At 35.5% G+C, this 25132-nt stretch overlaps 1 protein-coding gene across 2 annotated transcripts in view; it reads right to left on the bottom strand.

Annotated features, from left to right (window-relative positions):
* TEX11 (testis expressed 11) overlaps positions 1–25132 on the bottom strand; it is a 358129-nt gene that overhangs the window by 148245 nt on the left and 184752 nt on the right. For both annotated transcript variants that reach the window (XM_022561047.2, XM_089904417.1), the window contains exons 12-15: positions 24665–24743; positions 8656–8807; positions 6416–6501; positions 70–207 (exon numbers count right to left, since the gene is read on the bottom strand). In XM_022561047.2, the coding sequence (XP_022416755.1) occupies positions 70–207; positions 6416–6501; positions 8656–8807; positions 24665–24743 (455 nt within the window). The remainder of the gene's footprint in view (positions 1–69; positions 208–6415; positions 6502–8655; positions 8808–24664; positions 24744–25132) is intronic.

The following is a 25132-nucleotide window of genomic DNA, read 5'->3' as shown; positions in this document are numbered from 1 at the left end:
TACAACCATCTCTCTGCCATTGCACATAACAACATTTGCTGCCTTTGAAAAACAAATAAATCAAAAGACCTTATCAAATTGTTCCAAATGCAGGTAACAAGCAGCCATGTTCCTCTGTAGCCTGGCAAAGTCCAGGTACGTTTGATCACATGCATAAAGTCTCAGAGAACAGCAGTACCAGTGTAGGGCATCAGCATAATCTTCTACCTAAAGTTTAAGAAGAAATAACAAAATCACACAGATATTTCTGTATTTGACCCTAATTGTTCCAAGTCACCTTTAGAAACAAAAAAATGGCACTGTTTACATTTTTAGGCAACCAAAACACAACATCCTCTTTAGTTGAATGCTGAATGCATTTTACTATCAGCCTTGATCAATATAAAGTTATAGATAAAGTGGTAATCGATATTCTCTCTTCTTCCCTCACATTACAGGTTTCACGGAAACCAACAAAATTAAAAGGCAACCTATGAAATCAGAGAAAATATTTGCAGTATTTTGGGGGGGTAATATCCAAAATATATAAGAAAATACTACAACTCAGTAGCAAAAAATAAAAACAAGAACAAAAACAAAACCCGATTAAAAATGGGCAAAGGATCTGGACAGACTTTTCCAAAGAAGACATACAAATGGCCAACAGGTACATGATAAGGTGCTCAACATCACTTATCATCAGGAAAATGCAAATCAAAACCACAATGAGATATCATTTCACATCTGCTACAATGGCTAACATCAGAAAGACAAGAGATAACAAATGGTAGTGAGGATGTACAGAAAAGGGAAACCTTGTACACTGTTGGTGGGAATGTAAACTGGTATAGCCACTATGGAAAACAGTTGGAGGTTTCCTAAGAAATTAAAAATAGAACTACCATACAATCCAGTAATCCCACTTCTGTGTGGGATACCCAAAGAAAATGAAATCATTATCTCAAAGAGATAATTGTACTGCCATGTCCACTGCAGCAAGCCAAGGTATGGAAACAACCTAAGTTGTTGTTTACTGATGAATGTGGGTAAAGAAAGTACAGTATATGTATACAATGGAATATTAGCCTTAAAAAAGAACGAAATCCTGCCATTTGTGACAACATGGATGAATTTGGAGGACATTATGCTAAATGATATAAGCCAGAAAGAGAAAGACAAACGCTGCATGGTATCACTTATATGTAGAATCTGAAGTAAAGAAAAAAAAGTCAAACTCATAGAAACACAGAGTAGAATGGTGTTTTCCAGGGGTTTGAGGGTGGGGGAAATGGAGAATGGTTGGTAAAAGGGTACAAACTTTCAGTTATAAGATGAAAAAGGTCCGAGGATCTAATATATACATTAGATATATGGTGACTATAGTTGGTAATACTGGACTGTATAACTGAATTTTGCTAAGAGAGCAGAACTTAAATGTTCTCACCAAAAAGAAAAAAGGTAAATATGTGAGGTGATGGACGTGTTAAATAAGTCATTAACCCCTTTCACAATATATATGTATACCAAATTAAATCATCACATTGTACACTTTAATCATAATTTTGTCAATTATACTTTAATAAAGCCAAAAAAAATGAAATTTCACATATGGGATGAAGAGTCGGAGAGGATGGTGAGCCACCCTAGAAAACTCAGAATACGATTTAAAAGTTATTAAAACAACACTGATAAAAATGTTAAAAGAGAACACCCATAATTTACCATTCGAATACAGATATTTTCATTTTTCCACATTCCATTTTAATTTTACCCTTTTGTATTTTTATATAGTTGTAATCACACCTTATATTACAATTTCATTTTCTATTCTTTCCATTTAACTTCATTTTGTAAATATTAATCTATGTTGCTACGTAGGATAAGAAAATGTAAGATATTTTAGTAAATTTCCAGGTTTTTCACTATTTTAATTAAATGCTATGGTTTTTTTTGTTTGTTTTTTTGTGTGTGTGTGGTTTTTTTTTTTTTTTTTTTTGCAGTACGCAGGCCTCTCACTGTTGTGGCCTCTCCCGTTGCAGAGCACAGGCTCCGGACGCGCAGGCTCAGCGGCCATGGCTCGCAGGCCCAGCCACTCCGCGGCATGTGGGATCTTCCTGGACCGGGTTACAAACCTGTGTCCCCTGCATCGGCAGGCGGACTCTCAACCACTGCGCCCCCAGGGAAGCCCTAAATGCTATGCTTTTGTACAAAAATATTTTCTTACTTTTGAGGCACTTTAAAATTTTCAATGGTAAGAAGCTATTACAAAAAAATCTAATAGAAATGACCTGGATAACTTTTTTTAAGATAAGAAAATTAAGATTGCTCATGCACACCAAGGTAACATAGATGAGTCCCCTGTACCCTACCAAGAAACTTCACATTTTTCAATGAAAGACAGGAGTCATTAGTACCTAAAAGGAATAAAACTCACTCCCTACTAGAAACAACTGTGCTGAGGAGGTATAACACTGCCTTTGACTATTTAGAATTAAGATTACATTCTTCTACAGTTTTGGAAGTGGGAGTTAAAAAAATTATCCTGCAAGACTGGAAAATGAGAGAAAAAAAGATTCAATACGAGAAGGGAATTCTGAAATAACTTTTTACTTGCTCAGTAAAGAAACAGAGACCCTCTAAAAGAAAATAAGAATATCATTCTATTTTGCAGCACCTTAATGTATAAAACAAGATGTTTTGATATATGTATACACTGTGAAATGACGACCACAATTAACATATCCATCCTTCTGCAATGTCTAATCTGATGTTAATACTATGCAGTATATTTTTGATCCTAGACATACTTTTCATCTCTGGAAGTTTGATTTGGGTCTTTTATATCTTCCATGTCTCTACCTAACTTTTTGAATATATAGAATACAATTGTAAGAGCTATTTTAATGTCCTCTGCTAATGTTAACTTCTATGTTAGTTTCAATTGTTGCTTCTTTTCTTCATTATAGGTTGTATTTTCCTGCCTGTTTGTATGCTTGGTAATTTATTTATTTATTTATTTATTTATTTATTTTGCAGTATGCGGGCCTCTCACTGTTGTAGCCTCTCCCATTGCGGAGCACAGGCTCCGGACACACAGGCTCAGCTGCCATGGCTCATGGGCCCAGCCGCTCCACAGCATGTGGGATCTTCCCAGACCGGGGCATGAACCCGTGTCCCCTGCATCGGTAGGTGGACTCTCAACCACTGTGCCACCAGGGAAGCCTGGTAATTTATTATCAGATGCCAGACGTTATAAACTTTACCTTGTCGGGTGCTGGATAGTTCTGCATTCTGGTAAATATCCTTGACCTCCACTCTGGCAAGCACTTAAATTCCTTGGGACCAATTTGATCCTTTCAGGTCATACTTTTATGATTTTTCAGGTTGGTCTGGAACAGTGCTCAGTTTAGGACTAATTACTCCCCACTACCAAAACAAGACCTTTCTGAATTCTCTACCCAATGCCCCATGAATTAGAAGTTTTCCAGTCTGGCTGGTATGAACAGGTTCTATTCCCAGACCTGTGTGAGTGCCAGGCACTGTTCTAATACTTTTAGATGGTGACTCATCTGGCTTTAGGTATTTTCATCCCATATTATCTTGATCAGTACTCCACTAAACACTTGAGAAGGATTCTCTGATTGTGGAGTTCTCTTTCTTGCTCTGTTCTCCTCTCTGATACTCTGTCCTATGAATTCTAGCTACCTCGGTCTTCCCAGACTCTCAGCTCCAACTCCTCAAATTAGGAAGCCTGCTAGGATCCACTTCAGTTTCGTTCCTTTTTTTTTTTTAAACATCTTTATTGGAGTATAATTGCTTTACAATGGTTAGTTTCTGCTGTATAACAAAGTGAATCAGCTATATGTATACATATATCCCCATATCCCCTCCCTCTTGCAACTCCCTCCCACCCTCCCTATCCCACTCCTCTCGGTGGTTACATAGCACCGAGCTGATCTCCCCGAGTGATGTAGCTCCTTCCCACTAGCTATCTATTTTACATTTAGTAGTGTATATATGTCAATGCCACTCTCTCACTTCGCCCCAGCTTACCCTTCCCTGTCCCCGTGTCCTCAAGTCCACATTCTCTACATCTGTGTCTTTATTCCTGTCCTGCCCCTAGGTTCTTCAGAACCATTTTTTTTTAGATTCCATATATACGTGTTAGCATATGGTATTTGTTTTTCTCTTTGACTTACGTCACCCTGTATGACAGACTGCAGGTCCATCCACCTCACTACAAATAACTCAACTTTCTTTTTATGGCTGAGTAATATTACATTGTATATATGAGCCATATCTTCTTTATCCATTCATCTGTCAATGGACACTTAGGTTGTTTCCATGTCCTGGCTATTGTAAATAGACCTGCAACGAACATTGTGGTACATGACTCTTTTTGAATTATGGTTTTCTCAGCGTATATGCCCTCGAGTGGGATTGCTGGGTCAAATGGTAGTTCTATTTTTAGTTTAAGCAACATCCATACAGTTCTCCATAGTGGCTGTATCAATTTACATTCCCACCAACAGTGCAAGAGGGTTCCCTTTTCTCCACACCCTCTCCAACATTTATTGTTTGTAGATTTTTTGATGATGGCCATTCTGACTGGTGTGAGGTGATGCCTCATTGTAGCTTTCATTGGCATTTCTCTAATGATTAGTGATGTTGAGCATCCTTTCATGTATTTGTTGGCAATCTGTACATCTTCTTTGGAGAAATGTCTATTTAGGTCTTCTGCCCCTTTTTGGATTGGGCTGTTTGTGTTTTTGATATTGAGGTGCATGAGCTGCTTGTATATTTTGGAGATTAATCCTTTGTCAGTTGCTTCATTTGCAAATATTTTCTCCCATTCTAAGGGCTGTCTTTTCATCTTGTTTATGCTTTCCTTTGCTGTGCAAAAGCTTCGAAGTTTCATTAGGTCCTATTTGTTTATTTTTATTTCCATTTCTCTAGGAGGTGGGTCAAAAATGATCTTACTGTGATTTATGTCATAGTCCACTTCAGTTTCTATTCCTATGCTACAGCCTGGAAACTCAAGGTAGTAAGCTGAACAACTGCAGTGCTCACCTTGTTTATTTCCTATCTACCAGATATCACTCTCCATTGCCTAATGTCCAGTGTCTTGAAAACCATTTTTTCATGTATTTTGTCTTGTTTTTTTGGAGGTAGGGAGAGGGAGCAAGGTGTTATTCAGGCAAGGACATCAACCAGGTCTCTTACATTTTGGTTGGAAGTGGAAATCCACTAACACAGTACGTCCTTTCTTACACATACACAGACAAATGCATATGGATTAGAAGGCAATATATAAAATTTTAAGAGTGATTGGATTAAGAATAAGTATTCTTTTTAAAAAACTTATCTGTGGTTTCAAATTTTCTACAGTAAACCTGGACTGTTTAGTATAAAGAAAAAATATTACTACATTCTTTTGCATTTTTATTACACCACAATGTTTTTAAAAGATTTTTTTTAAGAGCAGTTTTGGGATCACAGCAAAAGTGAGAGGAATGTACAGATATCTGCTAGATACCTCCTGACCCAACACATGTACAGCCTCCCCCATCAGCAACATCCTCTACCAGAATGGTGTATTTGTTACAACTGATGAACTTCCATTAGGGTTCACTCTTGGTGTTGTACATTCTATGGATTTAGACAAATGGATAATGACATGCGTCCATCATTATAGTATCATTCAAAGTATTTTCACTGCCCTAAAAATCCTCTGTGCTCCATACCTCAATTTTTAAAGGAAATAAAACCCTCTGACTTTCTTGCTCCTCATGTTAAAATAAATTATACTTTCCTATATCTTAATATCAGTGATGTCATTTCCCTACACTGTAAACTCCCAATGGGGATGAATCACATCTTAGTATCTTTATTTTTAGTTTATTTTTAAAAAAATAAATAAGTTACTTTATTTATTTTTGGCTGCGGTGAGTCTTTGTTGCTGCATGTGGGCTTTCTCTAGCTGCGGCTAGTGGGGGCTATTCTTCATTGTGGTGTGCGGGCTTCTCGTTGTGGTGGCTTCTCTTGTTGCAGAGCACGGGCTCTAGGCACGTGGGCTCAGCAGTTGTGGCTCGTGGGCTCTAGAGTGCAGGCTCAGTAGTTGAGGAGCATGGGCTTAGTTGCTTCCACGGCACATGGGATCTTCCTGGACCAGGGATCAAACCCGTGTCCCCTCCATTGGCAGGCGGATTCTTAACCACTGCGCCACCAGGGAAGTCCACATCTTAGTATTTTTAAATAAATTCTTGTCCAGTGCACATTAAAGTTCTACATTATAAATATTTAATAAATAGACAGTACCTAAGCAGAAAGATATTATTAAAGTACTTGATGCTCTATGATTTTTATAGTGAATACATTGTTTTATTTGTTGGGGTGAAGAAAGAATATAAAGAATGAAAATAGATTATTCCCAAACCTGAAAACTTTTGGCAGCTTTTTTCCATAGAATGTTGTGTAAACAGCCTACTAATTCTGTTGTCAGTTGTCTTCCTGTTTGGTGAGCTGAAAAAAAAAAAACCAAGTTCTAAAAACAAGAGTCAAGATCTATTACATTAAATAAAGAGCACTAACTGTGCTCTTCAGAACCTATAATCTTTAAGTAATGGCTACAAACACAATCACATTCAGACAGGTTTTCTTCATCAATTTTAGATTTACTAGCAAAATTGATTATGCAATACAATCAGAGTTTGCTAGAATCACTGTAATTCGCCCATCGTAATAGTTTTCCAGCCTAGTCTCTTTTTAACGTATTTTCCAAGTTCCAAATTTGATCATCATCTGGTGCGTTAATGTTATTATCAATGAACAGACAGCAATGCTAGAAATCATTAATAAGAAGTGTTTATACTATTACGTACTAACTAGATCAGATCAAGTTCCCAAGAAGGCCAATTACACCTTAAAGCCTTTGTAAAATACTTTAAGACCACGTTTACACATAAACTCTATTACTTTAAATTGTAACTCATGTCTGATTGTTTCTGGTCTAGACATTTACATTATCACACACTAAGGTAAAGTTTAAGCTATAATAGAATTCTATATCCCTTTCACTCCCACCCCTCTGGCACTATCAATTTCCATGAAAGTCTTGATTAGAAAACTGAGAGTCTCTGACCCCTCAGCAGACATAGTCTGTTCCATGACTTAGTTAAAAATACTTACATGAGAGTAAAAAGCCACATAAAGCTTGTGTGTTAAAATATTATCATACTTTGAAAGTGTAAGTGTATAATTAGATATAACAACATAACTTGGGTTAACTGTAATCTTAGAAAATTAGTTATTCTGGATAGCAAAGTTTTCTAGTTACCTGGCAGTTTACTTTCATTAAACATAAAATAATTTTTTATTTTAAAAAGTCTAAATCATTTAAAGTTCTTAATTTTTCTAAAAATTATGTTTTATGAATTATGTTTTTCTAAACATACATTCTAGTTTTCTGAAGCACAATTTAACTTTTGCTTGACTATTCAAGGTCAACACTAACAACTATTGTATTTTACTGTACTGATAGTATATCATAATGATGCCTTCAGTAATTATTATGTAGTACAGATTATTATACTTTTTTTAAATACTTGAAATTGTTTTATACAATTTATAAGGTTTTTCCCTCCCTTGTGATCGGGTTATCTGTATATTTCCCTGTAGGTCCTTTCTCCCTTTATAATATGCTACCATTAAAATGCTGAGGGTTGGAAAACCAGATAACCAAGCTTAACAACACTGGGTCTAAAAATAACTGGATTCTTAGTGAGGATATGGAGGAAGGGTGTCATCAGTAAAATACAGTTCATAGAATCTAGAGTTCAAAAGACTCTTAGAGATTATCTAGTCAAAAGATTTCCTTTAAAAAAATCAATGACTTTGTTTTTATAAAAACATGATACATACTTATAAAAATTCAAGCAATCTGGTAAAAAACAAAGAAAGCAATAAATCACCTAAACTGCCACCACTCAGAATAAATTCCAGTGTTAACATTAGTGACTATCATTCCAGTTATATCTCTATATATGTATAGAGTAGGAAAGACAGATCAGGGCAAGAATTTTCTAATAAAGGGATCATACTCTCTGTGTTCTTCAGGGTATAGGGTTCTACAGAGAGATGGGGGATTAATGGAATGCTGAGATCTGGCTCTACATCTCTGCTTTAACCACAGCAACTCTAGTCTATTTTATTGGGGGCAGGGTTCATATACAATTGCATCACAAAAGGATGCTGCTGCTGTAAAAAGAAGTTAAAAAGTAGGAATGTAGTTCACAACCTTCATTTTATAGTTGGAAAAAGATCCAGAGATATTACTGACTTGCCTGAAGGTACACCGCTAATTTGAGATCAAACTGAAACATGAAATTAGGCTTATAATCTCACAATTTTCCATTACACATGAGGTTTAAGCTCAGAGGTTTGTCTGTTTTTGTTGATGTTTTGTTATCTTTGTTTAGCTTTCATTCTAGCTTGCCAAATATGTGGAATCTGGATAGGTGAGTTGTTATAGTCAAAGGGTATTAAGGAGAAAAAAAAAGGAAATGAGAGAAAGGAAAAAATCTGTTGACCTGAGGATTTTGCTAGTGTTCTGACCTCCATCTTAGAACTACATGCATATTAACAGCTTTCTAAAACACCTGCAGAAATCCTACTGACCTATAATAATTTCTTCAATCTTCTCCGTGGCAAGCAATTCTTCCTTCCTTTGTAAAAGCACTTCAACATGGAACAGTAGAGCTTTACCAATATTTTCTGATGACTTAAAATGTTCACAGATAATCTTCAGGAAATAAGACCCAAGAGATTCTCTGTTCAATGAGACACAATTTTAAGTGGTGTGAATAAAATAACATTTTTAATTAACAAGGTGAAAGTTTGTTTGAGTATGAGCAAAACAGACAAAACTATATCTGAACTTAGTTAATATCATTAAATGTCTAAATAAGCCTATTGGTTAACAATAAATAATTTAATTAAATTTGTTTAATTTATCAAGCCACAAACATTTTCTTTTTATGAACACATAGAGTCAGATAATCATTTCTCTACTAATATCTAATTGGTTCTTTTTCTCCAAAACTTATGTCCGTTTATAAATATTGGAACATGAGATCCATAAAGTGAAGATACATAAACTGACATTAAAAATTTATCAGTCCCTGTTCATGAGAACTTTTATACTTTCTTAGCAACTTTCAAATATACCATACAGCACTGTTTACTATAGTCATCATGTACATTACATCCCCAGTATTTATTTATCTTATAACTGGAAGTTTCTACCTTTTGACCACCATCTCAAGTCATTATGCTGTATAGCTTAAACTTATACAGTGCTGAATGTCAATTATATCTCAATAAAACTGAAAGAAGAAAAAGAAATTTACCAATTCCCTCTGCCAACAATTCCTTTAAAAATTTATTTATGCTTATTACAAATATACCAGTAGATAATGATTATTTTAAATGCAAACAGCTCATGGATTGGAAGACTTAATATTGTTAAGATGGCAATACTCCCAAAGTGATCTACAGATGTAATGCAATCCCTATGAAAATCCCACTGACATTTTTTGCAGAAATGAAAAACTCCATCCTAAAAATAAAACAGAATATCAAGGTACCCAGAAGAGCCAAAACAATCCTGAAACAGAAGAACAAAGCTGGAGGACTCATACTTCATGACATCAAAATTTACTACAAAGATACAGTAATCAAAATAATGTGGTACTGGCATAAAGACACAAATACACCAATGGAATAGAAGAGATTCTAGAAATAAATTCTCACATATATGGTCAAATGATTTTCGACAAAGGTGCCAAAAGCATTCCATGGAGGAAAAAAAACCGTCTTGTCAATAAACGGTGCAGGGACAACTGGATATCCATAAGCAAAAGAATGAAATTGGACTTTTACCTTACACCATATACAAAAATGAACTCCAAACGGATCAAAGACCTAAATGGAAGAGCTAAAATATAAAACTTTTAGAAGAAAATATAAGGGAAAAATCTTTACAACACTGGATTTGGCAATGATTTCTTTGATATGACACCAAAAGCACAAGTAACAAAAGTAAAGATAAACTGGACTACGTCAAAATTTTAAAATTTTGTGTATCAAAGAACACAATCAACAGAGTTGAAAAGGCAACCTATGAAATGGGAGAAAATATTTGCAAATCATACGTCTGATACAGAGTTAATATCCAGATATATAAGGAACCCCTAAAACTCAACAATGAAAAATCAACTGACTTAAAAATGGGCAAAGGGCTTGAATAGACATTTTTCCAAAGAAGATTATACAACTGGCAAAAATCACATGAAATACTTGACATCACTAATCATTAGGGAAATGCAAATCAAAGCCACAATGAGATACACCTCACACCCATTAGGATGGCTACTGTCACAAAAACAAAAAATAACAAGTGTTGGCAAGAATGTGGGAATACTGGAAACCTGTGCACTGTTGCTAGGAATGTAAAATGGTGCAACTACTATGGAAAACAGTATGGTGATTCCTTTAAAAAATTAAAAACAGAATTTCCATATGATCTACTAATTCTACTTCTGGGTATAAACCCAAAATAACTGAACGCAGGGTCTCAAAGAAATATTTTTACACCCACTTGCATAGCAGTATTATTCACGATAGCCAAAAGGTGCAAGTAATACAAGTCTCCATCGATGGATGAATGGATTAAAAAAAATGCAGTATATACACACAGTGGAATGTTATTCAGCCTTTCAAAAGGAGGAAATTCTGACACATGCTACAACACTGATGAACCTTGAGGACACTATATTAAATGAAATAGTAACAAAAGGAAAAATAGTGTATGATCTCACTAATATGAGGTACTTACAGTAGTCAAATTAATAGAGATGGCAAGTAGAACGGTGTACGCCAGGGACTGGGAAAGGGGAGAATAGGGACTTGCTGCTTAATGGGTGCAAAGTTTTAAATGTGCAAGACGAAAAGAGCTCTGGAGTTTGGTTAACATACTTAACACTATGAATGTTAATTGTAACAAACTTAACAATGTGAATGTACTTAACACTGATGAGCTGTACACTTAAAAATAGTTAACATGGTATGTTTTATGCTTTGTGTATTTTACCACAATTTAAAACTTCAAAAAAATTTTAATTAAAAAATGAAAATATCATAAATTGGTGTTGAGCTTTTCTGCATCTACTGAAATGATCATATGGTTTTTATTCTTCAATTTGTTAATGTGGTGTATCACATTGATTGATTTGCATATACTGATGAATCCTTGCATCCCTGAGATAAATCCCACTTGATCAAGGTGTATGATCCTTTTAATGTGTTGTTGGATTCAGTGTGCTAGTATTTTGTTGAGGACTTTAGCATCTCTATTCATCAGTGATACTGGCCTGTAATTTCCTTTTTTGGGGATATCTTTGTCTCATTTTGGTATCAGGGTGATGGTGGCCTCATAAAATGAGCTTGGGAGTGTTCCTTCCTCTGCAAATTTTTGGAAGAGTTTCAGAAGAGTAGGTGTTAACTCTTCTATAAATGTCTCATAGAATTCGCCTGTGAAGCCATCTGGTCTTGGACTTTTGTTTGTTTTAAGACTTTTAATCACAGCTTCAATTTCAGTACTTGTGACTGGTCTGTTCATATTTTCTATTTCTTCCTGGCTCAGACCTGGACGGTTGTATCTTTCTAAGAATTTGTCCATTTCTTCTGGTTGTCTATTTTATTGGCATATAGTTGCTTGTAGTAATCTCTCATGATCCTTTGTATTTCTGTGGTATCTGTTATAACATTTCCTTTTTCATTTCTAATTTTATTGATTTAATTCCTCTCCCTCTTTTTCTTGATGAGTCCGGCTAAAGGTTTATAAATTTTGTTCATCTTCTCAAAGAACCAGCTTTCAGTTTCATTAATCTTTGCTGTTATTGTCTTCATCTCTATTTCATTTATTTCTGCTGTGATCTTTATGATTTCTTTCCTTCTACTAACTTTGGGTTTTGTTTGTCTTTCTCTGGTTGCTATAGGTGTGAAGATAGGTGGTTTATTTGAGATTTTTCTTGTTTCTTGAAGTAAGATTGTATTGCTATGAACTTCTCTCTTAGAACTGCTTTTGCAGTGTCCTATAGGTTTTGGATTGCTGTGTTTTCATTGTTGTTTGTCTCTAGGTATTCTTTGATATCCTCTTTGATTTCTTTCTTCAGTGATCCATTGAATACGTAGTAACATATTGTTAGCCTCCATGGGTTTGTAGTTTTTCACAGTTGTTTTTCCTGTAACTGATTTCTAATCTCATAGTTTTGTCCAGAAAGTGGGCTTACAGGGAACCCACCTCAACATAATAAAGGACATATATGACAAACGTACAGCTAACATAATACTCAATGGTAAAAAGCTGAAAGCATTTCCTCTAAGATCAGTAATAAGGAGGTCCACTCTCGCCACTTCTATTCAACATAGTTTTGGAACTCCTAGCCATGGCTATCAGAGAAGAAGAAGAAATAAAAGGAATCTAAATTGGAAAAGAAGAAGTAAAACTGTCACTGTTTGCAGATGACATGATACTATACATAGAAAAACCCTAAAGATGCTACTAGAAAACTACTAGAGTTCATTAATGAATTTGGTCAAGTTTCACAATAGAAAACTCATACACAGAAATCTCTTGCATGCACTCCTATACACTAACAGTGAAAGATCAGAAAGAGAGATTAAGGAAACAACCCCATTTACCACTGCAACAAAAAGAATAAAATACCTATGAATAAACGTACTTAAAGAGGCAAAAGACCTGTACTCAGAAAACTATAAGATACTGATGAAAGAAATCAAGGTGACACAGATGGAGAAATATACCATGTTCTTGGATTGGAAGAATAACATTGTGAAAATGACTCTACTACCCAAAGCAAACTACAGATTCAATGCAATCCCTATCAAACTACCAATGGCATTTTTCACAGAAAGAGAACAAAAAATTTCACAATTTGTTGGAAACACAAAAGACCCCAAAGAGCCAAAGCAATCTTGAGAAAGAAAAACGGAGCTGGAGGAATCAGGCTCCCTGACTTCAGACTATACTACAAAGCTACAGTAATCAAGACAGTATGGCACTGGCACAAAAACAGAAATATAGATTAATGGAATAGGATAAAAGTCCAGAGATAAATCCATGCACTTATGGTCACCGAATCTATGAAAGAGGAGATAAGAATATACAATGGAGAAAAGACAGTCTCTCCAATAAGTGGTGCTGGGAAAACTGGACAGCTATATGTAAAAGAATGAAATTAGAACACTTGCTAACACCATACACAAAAATAAAATCAAAATGGATTAAAGACCTAAATGTAAGGCTGGATACTATAAAATTCTCAGAGGAAAACATAGGCAGAAGACTCTCTGACATAAATAGTAGCAAGATCTTTTTTGATCCACCTCCTAGAGTAATGAAAATAAAAACAAAAATAAACAAATGTGATTTTATTAAACTTAAAAGCTTTTGCACAGCAAAGGAAACCATAAACAAAACGAAAAGACAACCCTCAGAATAGGAGACAATATTTGAAAACAAAGCAACTGACAAGGGATTCATCTCCAAAATATACAAACAGCTCACACAGCTCAACATCAGAAAAACAAACTACCCAATCAAAAAATGGGTGGAAGATCTAAATAGACATTTCTCCAAGTAAAACATACAGATGGCTAAAAACCACATGAAAAGATGCTCAACATCACTAATTATTAGAAAAATGAAAATCAAAACTACAATGAGGTATCACCTTACACCAGTCCAAATGGCCATCATCAAAAAGTCTACAAGTAATAAATGCTGGAGAGGATGTGCCTAAAAGGGAACCCTCCTACACTGCTGGTGGGAATGTAAACTGGTACAGCCACTATGGAGAACAGTATGGAGGATCCTTAAAAAACAGAAAACAGAGCTACCATATGATCCAGCAATCCCACTCCTGGGCATATAACCTGAGAAAACCATAATTCAAAAAGAGTCATGTAGGGCTTCCCTGGTGGCGCAGTGATTGAGAGTCCGCCTGCTGATGCAGGGGACATGGGTTCGTGCCCTGGTCCTGGAGGATCCCATGTGCCGCGGAGCAGCTGGGCCCATGAGCCATGGCCGCTGAGCCTGCACATCCGGAGCCTGTGCTCCGCAACGGGAGAGAGCACAGCAGTGAGAGGCCCGCATACCGCAAAAAAAAAAAAAAAAGAGTCATGTACCACAATGTTCAAATAAAAAAGAGTCACGTACCACAATGTTCACTGCAGCACTATTTACAATAGCCAGGACATGGAAGCAACCTAACTGCCCACTGACAGATAAATGGATAAAGAAGATGTGGTACATATATATATAATGGAATATTACTCAGCCATAAAAAGAAACAAAATTGAGTTATTTGTATTGAGGTGGATAGACCTAGAGTGTGTCATACAGAGTGAAGTAAGTCAGAAAGAGAAAAAAAAATACCATATGCTAACACATATATATGGAATCTAAACAAACAAACAAACATCATTTTGAAGAACCTAGGGGCGGGACAGGAATAAAGATGCAGATGTAGAGAATGGACTGGAGGACTCGGGGAGGGAAAGGGGAAGCTGGGATGAAGTGAGAGATTGGCATGGACATATACAGACTACCTAATGTAAAACAGATAGCTAGTGGGAAACAGCCGCATAGCACAGGGAGATCAGCTCAGTGCTTTGTGCCCACCTAGAGGAGTGGGATAGGTAGGGTGGGAGGGAGATGCAAGAGGGAGGAGATATGGGGATGTATGTATACGTACAGCTGATTCACTTTGTTATACAGCAGAAACTAACACCATTATAAAGCAATTATACTCCAATAAAGATGTTAAAACAAAAACCTGCCAGATATGTAATCAAGCTTTATTATTAACTGAATGATTGTACAAGCATGCTAACATAGTACAAACCTGTAAAAAATAGAAGCTATATTTTAAATTTGAAATCTAAAAATATAAACACTTAATTTATCAAATTTTCCTTTTGAAACTGATTATCTTCTTGATTTGGAAACAGAAAACTGAAACTTTTTCTTCTACACCAATATGTCAATGTCCATGCATACTGATAGGGAAGAAGTAGATACCTAAATGGAAATTTGGATAATGTTATCAATAAGAAAGTAGATGAATGAGTGATGACTGACCAAAAGCAGTAAATGTCCACTACATCTGATATTCCATATTTGTCTAATTAGAATTTAGTACCACAGTATAGTGAAGGTCAATTTGTAGTTCTTTATTCACATTAGTAATATTAATTGAGAAAGGCAAAATAAGCAATATTTTTCACTATTATAATGTTGGAAATCAGAAAACATATTCTTAAGAATTCAATCTTCAAGTCTAAAACTTTGAGTATGTAGCTCAGGTAATCACTTCCATCTTTGGAAATCAATTTCAGCATAGAAAAGTGAGTCAGATTAGTCCCTGCCAAATGAGTTTCCCAAAGAAACGACTTCCCTAAGAACATGTGAATTTAAATTTACATTCATTTACTTACTGCATTTGTAGAGAGATTCAGAGTGTTTACATGAGTTGTCATATTCACCACAGAGGTCAAGTCTTTGAGCTGAGGCAGGGGTTTTTCCCACAGATGACGTAAGTTTAATTCTTTCAACAGTTCAAAAAGATCTCTTTAGCACCTGTCATGAATGCTGTGCTGCGTCACCCAGATTTTCCCTTCAACACTAAAATATTTATTTCCAGATTGCTCTTTAGGAATTACCTAGGCTGAAGAGAGCTACCTCATCCAAGGTTATGCTCCCTTCCCAAGGCAGCTGGCATCCAATGGCTAGTAAACACTGGGCTAGACCTGGTTTTCTCACCCTAACTGAGGACAATTCTGAATGGCCATCCCAGCTTCAGAGCATCCCATGGGGTAAAGCCGAAGCCTTATGGTGACTTTACATCAGCCCAACTTCTCCCTTTACCTAGCCCTGCCTCCTTTCCTTTCCCTCATAGGTGTTGATCCTGAGACCACCCCTTAATAAATTATCTGTACACTAATCTCCATCTTTAAAATCCACTTCTAGGGTAACCCAACATGTGACAGCACCACATCCAACTAAGCCCCTTAAATTCCAAGAAGTAGAGGCAACTACTCTACTGTGCATCAAATTCACCCAGCAAAGCAATAATCTCTTTTGAAGCCACAGAAGAATATCCAGCATACATGTGTGATTACTACATCCACATGTTTCATTTTTAGCTTTTTAGCACAGTGTTTCCTGGTAAATTATACAATTAATAGACTTGTCTTATATTCTTAAAAAATACTTCCACCTTGGATTTAAGTTCCAAATCAAGATTTATCCTAATAACTAACCATTGCAAAAATATCTCCTGTAGTCACACACAAATTGTTTTGATCAATCTACATTAAACTTATACGACACAGGTACTATGTTCAAAAGTTCTGTCTTATCAAAATTTTCATTGACACCACAAGTAAATACGCTTTACTGTGCAGTATTACATATGTCCATGCAACAGAAATACCACAAATAACTCTTTTAAAGCAACCTGTCTAATAAATTATCAGTCATACCTTCAACATGCCAAACAACAGCATTTCTGGTTAGATTTACACCTGAAACTTAAGAATACATTTTATGACTCACTCAGTAGACGCACTTTTGTAAACTTGTCATCTTTAAAAGGGTTTAACGCCTGGGCAATTGTTTTCCTTAATATAAAACTATATAACTGCATTTTACAACAGGATAGCTTATTTTATTAACCTTCCAAAATAAACCTGGTTGAAATTTCAGTCCTGTTATTGAATTTGATAAGTTTTCATTACATTGCTTTTGTGTATACTAGCCACAGTTTCTACTTTATTTCATTTCATAATGAACTATTAAGTTGTACTCATTTGATACCAACACACTTCTTTGCATATTAAACACAGGAATATTTTTAAATTTCCTTTCAGTCTAGCTTTCATTCCCTCACTTTTGATAGAGATGTGGATGCCATGGACATTTATTTTCCTCTTATATCTGCTATAATAATAATGACACAAAGAAGATGATAAATGACAACCTGACACACAGGATATGGGAGAAAATAAGGCATTGTGGGGACTATGTCAAACTGGAGAATACATGTCCCACGTCTGAAAGTAACAACTGCCACTTGGTTCCAACTGATTATTGCTTAGTGGCAATATTAACCAAGTGTTTCCAGATTTTTTTCAAGTTTTTCAAGAGAACTCAAAAATCCAAATTTTTATGTGAAATTGTTAAATGCTGGCAATTAATGCATCCCTATGCAACACATCTGTGGTCATACCCAGGTCATAGGTCCACTGATTTGCAAACTCACTCTTATGTGATAAATTCCTTTTGAATGTAGTATTGGGGGGATAAGTTTCTCAGTCTTGAAGTCTTGAAAATTCAGAAACTGTAGAAATTAAACAAGCCTTAAGCAACCAATGAATCAAAGAAGAAATCACAAGGGAGATTAGAAAATACTTAGGGAAGAATAAAAATGAAAACACAACATACTAAGACTTATGGGACACAGAAAAAGCAGCGCTATGGGAGAAATTTATAACTATAAAAGCTTACATTAAAACAAGAAAAGTCTCAAGTCAACCACCTAACTTTAGAACTTAGGGAATGAGGAGAAGAACTAAACCAAAAGCTAGCAGAAGGGAGGAAATAATAAAATTAGAGCAGAAATAAATGAAATAGAGGCCAGAAAAAAATAATAAAATACTCAATGAAACTAAGAGTTGGTTTTTTTAAATGATAAAACTGACAAACCTTTAGCTAGATAGTTAACTAAGAAAAAAAGCAAGAAGACTCAAATAAATAAAATCAGAGATGAAAGAGGAGACATTAGGACTGATGCCACAGAAATCAAAAGGATTATAAAAGACCACTACTAAAACTTATACACTAATAAATCAGATAACCTAGAAGAAATAAATGCATGAATTCCTAGAAATATATCATGTACCAAGCCTGAATCATGAAGAAATAGAAAACCTGACAGACGTATAACTAGTAAAGAGATTGAAGCAGTAATCAAAAACCTTCTAACATAGAAAAGCCCAGGATCTGATGGCTTCACTCATAAATTCTACCAAATATTTAAAGAAAAATTAATGGCAATTCTTCTCAAACTCTTCCAAAAAATTGAAGAGGAGGGAACACTTCCATACTTATTTTATGATGCCAGCATTACCCTGATACAAAAACAGAAAAAGACACTATGAGAAAAGAAAACAACAGGCCAATATCACTGATGAATATAGTAAAAATCCTCAACAAAATACCACCAAACCAAATTCAACAGCATATTAAAAAGATCATACACCATGACCAAGTGGGACTTATTCCTGGGATGTAAAGATGGTTCAAAATACAAAAATCAGTAAATGTTATATACCACATTAACAGGATGAAAGATAAAAATCACATGATCATCTCAACAAATGCAGAAGAATCATCTGAAAAATTCAACACCCTTTCATAATAAACACACACAACAAGCTAAGGGTAGGAAACTACCTCAACATAATAAAAGCCATATGTGGAAATTTCCTGGTGGTCCAGTGGTAAAGAATCCACCTTCCAATGCAGGGAACACGGGTTCAACCCCTGGTCAATGAACTAAGATCCCACGCGCCACAGCGCAACTAAGCCCACGTGCCACAACTACTGAGCTCGCACACCTCAACGAGAGAGCCCACGTGCCACAAACTACAGAGCCCATGAGCTCTGGAGCCCGCACTAGAGACAGAAAAACCCGCACCCCACAACTAGAGAGAAGCCCTGCACGCCACAACAAAGTACCCATGTGCCGCAACAAAAGGATCTCGCATGCCTCAACGCAGATCCTGCATGCCACAACTAAGACCCAATGCAGCCAAGAAAGAAAGAGAGAGAAAGGGAGGGAGGGAGGAAGGGAGGGAGGGAGGGAGGGAGGGAGGGAGGGAGGGAGGAAGGAAGGAAGGAAGGAAGGAAGGAAGGATGGATGGAAGGAAGGAAGGAAGGAAGGAAGGAAGGAAGGAAGGAAATAAATTTTTTTTAAAAAGCCATATTGGAAAAACCCATTGGGAACATCATACTCAACAGTGAAAGGCTGAAACTTTTTCCTCTAAAATCAGGAACAAGCAAGGAGGCCTGCTTTAGCCACTTTTGTTCAACATAGTATTGGACATCCTAGCCAGAGAAATTAAGCAAGGAAAAGAAATAAAAGCCATCCATTCAAATTGGAAGGGAAGAAGTAAAATTATCTTTGTTCATAGATGATTATGATGTTATATGTAAGAAACCCTAAAGATTCCACAAAAAAACCTATTAAAACTACTAAGTGAATTCAACGAAGTAGCAGGACACAAAGTCAACATGCAAAAATCAGTTGCATTTCTATATACAGACAATAAACAATCTGAAAAGAAAATTAAGAAAACAATCTCATATACAATAGCATAAAAATACTTAAGCATTAACAACCAAGGAAGTGAAGGACTTGTATGATAAAATCTGCAAGACATTTCTAAACAAAATTAGAGGACACATAAATAAATGGAAAGAAATTCCATGTTCATGAATTGGAAGACAGTATTGTTAAGATGCCAATACTATCCAAAGTGATCTACAGATTAAATGAAGCCCCTATCAAAATCCCAATGACTTTTTTGAAGAAATAGAACAATTCACCCTAAAATTCATATGCAATCTCAAGGAACTCTGAAGAATCAAAATGATTCTGAAAAAGAACAAAGCTGGAGAACTCATATTAACTGATTTCAAAACTTACTACAAAATAACAGTTAAAAAAAAAGCAATGGAAGAGAACAGAATACACAGAAATAAACTCACATATTCAAATGATTTTTGACAAGAGTGCCAAGACCATTCAATGGGGAAAAGACAGTCTTCTCAACAAATGATACTGAGAAAACCAGTATCACATGCAAAAGAATGAAGTTGGACCCTTACTTTACACCATGTACAAAAATTAACTCAAAATAGATCCACGACCTAAATGTTAAGACCTAAAACTATAGAACTCCTAGAAGAAAACAAAGGGGAAAATCTTCATGTCATTGGATTTGTTAATGATTTCTTAGATATGACAACAAAAGAACAGGAAACAAACAAAAAAAACCCACAAATTGGATTTTATGAAAAATTTTAAGTATTTTGCATCAGAAGGCACTATCAATAGAGTAAAAAGGCAACCCAAAGAATGGAAGAAAATATTTGCAAATGATTTATATGATAAGGGATTGATATCCAGAATACATAGAGAACTCCTAAAACTCAACATTAAACACCAAACGACTTGATTAAAAAACAGGCAGAGGACTAAAACAGACATTTCTCCAAAGAAGATATACAAATGGCCAAAAATGACATGAAAAGATGGTCAACATGACTAGTCATTAAGGAAATGCAAATCAAAACTACATGATACCACCTCACACTCATTAGGATGGCTACTAATATATTTTTTTTTAAAAGTTGATGAGAATGTAGAGAAATTAGAACTCTAGTGTACTGCTGGTGGGAATGCAAAATGGTACATCCACTGTGAAAACAGTATGACAGTTCCTCAAAAAATTAAAAATAGAATTACATTATCCAGCAGTTCCACTTCTGGGCATATAACCAAAAGAATCAAAAGCATGTTCTCAAAGAAATATTTTTACACCCACATTCACAGCAGCATTAGTCATAATAGCTAAAACATGGAAGTTTTATCTTCCATCTGTAAATAAATGGATAAGCAAAATGTGGTATATACACACAATGGAATATTCTTAAGCCTTAAAATGGAACAAAATTCTGACACATGCTACAACATGGGTGAAACTTGAGGACATTATGTTAAGTGAAATGAGTCAGTCACAAAAAGACAAATACTGTATGATTCCACTTAAATAACGTACCTAGAGTAGTCAAATTCATAGAGATGAAAAGTAGAATGGTGGTTGCCAAGGACTAGGAGAAGTGGGGAACAGAGAATTTATTGTTTAATGGGTAAAGAGTTTCAGTTTTGCAAGATGAAAAGAGTTCTGGAGATGGACTGTGGTGATGTTTGCAGAATATGAATGTACTCGTTACCAATGAAGTGTACACTTTATGATTAGTATAGTAAGTTATGTGTATTTTACCACAATAAAAGAAACTGGGAAAGAGTTTTATTGGGACACAGCCACCCACATTTGTTTATATATTGTCTATGGCTGCTTTTGCACTATAATGGCAGAGTTGAGGAGTTGTGACAGAAACTCTGTGGCCCGCAAATCTAAAATATATACTATCTTGTCCTTTAAGAAAAAGTGTGCTAATCCGAATTAAATGAAGACAGGTGGGCATGCCTACCAAATCTGAGGATGACATAAACTGGGAGGAGTAGTTAATATACTGCATGACAGAATCAAAATTCACAAAAATCAGAACTGAAAAAGAATAAGCTGTAACAATCAGGTTGAAACTTAACAGCTTATGAAGTATGTATGAGATAACAGAAAATATATGTTGGTCTCTGCCCCCGATTCTTAGAACTGAGCCTCTACAGCCCTTATAATTTCCTAAAGATAAGAACACTAGGAGCATTGTTAAAATGTCCATACTGCCCAAAGCAATCTACAGATTTAATGCAATCCCTATCAAAATACCCGTGACATTTTTCACAGAACTGGAACAAAAAATCCTAAAATTTATATGGAACCACAAAAGACTGCAAACAGTCAAAACCATTTTGAGAAAAAAGAATAAAGTTGGAGGTATCACACGCCCTGACTTCAGGCTATACTACAAAGCTACAGTAATCAAAACAGTATGGTACTGGCACAAACACAGACACACAGATCAATGCAACAGAACAGACAGCCCAGAAATAAACCCACGCACCTATGGTCAATTAATCTACAACAAAGGAGGCAAAAATATACAACAGAGAAAAGACAGTCTCTTCAACAACTGGTGCTGGGAAAACTGGATAGCTTACATGTAAAAGAATGGAATTAGAACATTTGCTCAGACAATATACAAAAATAAATTCAACATGGATTAAAGACCTAAACGTTAAGACTGGAAATTATAAAACTCCTAGAAGAAAATATAGGCAGAACACTCTTTGACATAAATAGTAGCAGTTATTTTTTTGGATCTGTCTCCTAAGGCAAAGGAAACAGAAGCAAAAATAAACAAATGGGGCCTAATTAAGTAAAAGCTCTTGCACAGCAAAGGAAACCATCAACAAAATGAAAAGATAACCTACTGAACAGGAGAAAATATTTGCAAATGATATGACCAATAGGGGTTAAGATGCAAAATACATCAACAGCTCATACAACTCAATATCAAGAAAACAAACAACCTGATTAAAAAAAGGGCAGAGGACCTGAACAAACATTTTTCCAAAGAAGATATACAGATGGCCAACAGGCACATGAAATATGCTCAACATCACTAATCATTAGAGAAATGCAAATCAAAACCACACTGAGATGTCACCTCACACCCGTCAGAATGGCTATGATCAAAAAGACCACAAATAACAAATTTTGGTGAGGATGTAGAGAAAAGGGAGCCCTCTTGCACTGTTGGTGGGAACGTAAATTGGTGCAGCCACTGTGAAAAACAGTATGGAGGTTCCTCAAAAAACTAAAAATAGAACTACCATATGATCCAGCAATTCCACTCCTGGGTATATATTCAAAACAAACAAAAACACTAATTCGAAAAGATACATGCACCCCAATGTTCACAGCAGCATTATTTACAACTGCCAAGATACAGAAGCAACCCATCAACAGATAAATGGATAAAGAAGATGTGGTATATATATAAAATGGAATGTTACTCAGCCATAAAGAAGAATGAAATCTTGCCATTGCAACAACATAGATGGACTTAGAGGGTATTATGCTTAGTGAAATAGGTCAGACATAGAAAGACAAATACTGTATGTTATCACTTACATGTGGAATCTAAAAACTAAAATGAATGAATGTAACAAAACAGAAATAGACTCACACATATAGAAAACAGAGTAGTGGTTACCAGTGAGGAGAGGGAAGGGGGTAGTGGCAAACGGGTAGGGGATTAAGAGGCACGAACTACTATGTATGAAATAAATAAGCTACAAGGATATATTGTACACCACAGAGAATATAGTCAGTATTTTATAATAACTTTAAATGGAGTATAATCTATAAAAATATTGAATCACTATGTTGTACACCTGACACTAATATAATATTGTAAATTAACTATACTTCAATTTTAAAAATTAAAAAATTAAACAAAACAGTGGTTCTCAGAACCACCTGGAGGACTAATATAGAATACAGAGGTCTGGGCTTGTTGAAGTAAGGTAGGGCCTGATCTCTCTGTTTTTACCACATTCACTAGTGATTATTTTTTAATAAGCTTTATTGAGGTATAATTCACATACCATACAATTCATCCATTTAAAGTATATGATTCAATGGTTTTTAGTATATTCCCAGAGTTATGCAACCATCATACAATTTTAGAACATTTTCATTATGCCAAAGAGAGACCCCATGCCCATTAGTAGTTGCTCCCCGTATCCCCCCAATTCTCAAAGCCCTAGGCAACCACAAATCTACTATCTGCTTCTATAAATGTGCCTGTTCTGGAAATATCATAAAAATGGAATGATACAATATGTGGTCTTTGTAACTGGCTTCTTTCACTTACCATGTTTTTAAGGTTCATCCACGTTATAACATGTATCAGTACTCTGTTTCTTTTTATTGCCAAATGAGTATACTACATTTTGTTTACCTTTTCATCAGTTGACAGACATTTTGGTTGTTTCCACATTTGATTATTAAAAATAATGCTGTTATGAACATTCATATACACGTGTTTGTATGGACACGTTTCCTGTTTAACTTAGGAGTGGAACTGCTGGGTCATATGGTAACTCTATTTAACTTATTGAGGAACTAACAGGCTGTTTCCAAAGTGGCTGCACCATTTCACATTCCCCCCAGCAATGTATGAGGGTTATAATTTTTCCACATCCTTGTCAATTTCTGTTATTATCTATCGTTTTGATTACAGCCATCCTAGTAGTGTGAAGCAGTTTCTCATTGTGGTTTTGATTTGCATTTCCCTGATGGCTAACGATGTTGAGCATCTCTTCAAGTGATTCCCCAGTAACTGTGATGAACACTGAAGTCTGAAAACCACTAAGAGGTCTGCAAATACATTAAGGTCCCTTTTGACATTAATGATCCCATGAAGAGCCAGAGAGGTATATCATTTGCAGAGCTACACTTGCACATGCCTTCCTGTTCCACATGCCACTGGCCTACAAGTTAACCTAGTCAACTCCTGTTTTATAAAACCCTATCTTACTCCTTTCTCATTTTATTTTAAAAAATTTTAATATAAATTTTAAAATTGACTTGACTACAGATTGTTTAAATCATTTAAGCAAGCAGTTCCATCTTCTAATTTGATTAGCACAATGGCAAATACTGTGCTCTGTGAATATGGATGGAGGGAGGTAGATATATAGATATAGACAGATATAATTCAATATATGTTAATGGAACCTTAGAAAAATGTTAGTCTTTAAAGAAAAAATCATTTCTTCTATACCTTTCATGATACATCAGCAGTTTAGCAATGCTCAGACAGAAGTCTAAAGACATGTCACGATGTAGTATTTCCATGATAGCTAACAAACAGAACAAAGGAAATAATCAAATTAGTTTCACTTTTTAGGAACCTTAGCTATTTTCAGTAATTTTCCTCTGTTCAAAATCTACTTTCTAAATGTTTGCCATATACCATGTCTTGCCTAACAATTTACCAAAGTCTTTTTATATAGCAATAATATCCAATGCTAGAGAGAGTGCAGTAAAACAGGCAAAGTAACTTTTTGAAAAGCAATTTGACTACTATCTGCTAAGAACACAGTGGATAAAAACTTGGGCTCTGAAGTCAGACAGATCCATATTTGAAACCACTTTCCACTTTCATGGCCATAGGCAAGTTACTTAGTTTTTCTGCACCTCAGTTTTGTCATCTGTAAAGTGGAGAACAAATCACCCATCTCTCAGGGCT

The sequence above is a fragment of the Delphinapterus leucas genome, chromosome X (genome assembly GCF_059928025.1).
Source record: "Delphinapterus leucas isolate spDelLeu-1000000601 "Yukka" chromosome X, BTC_Dleu_Yukka2, whole genome shotgun sequence".
NCBI classification, from domain to species: Eukaryota; Metazoa; Chordata; class Mammalia; order Artiodactyla; family Monodontidae; genus Delphinapterus; species Delphinapterus leucas.
This window is presented reverse-complemented; position numbering and strand designations above follow the sequence as displayed.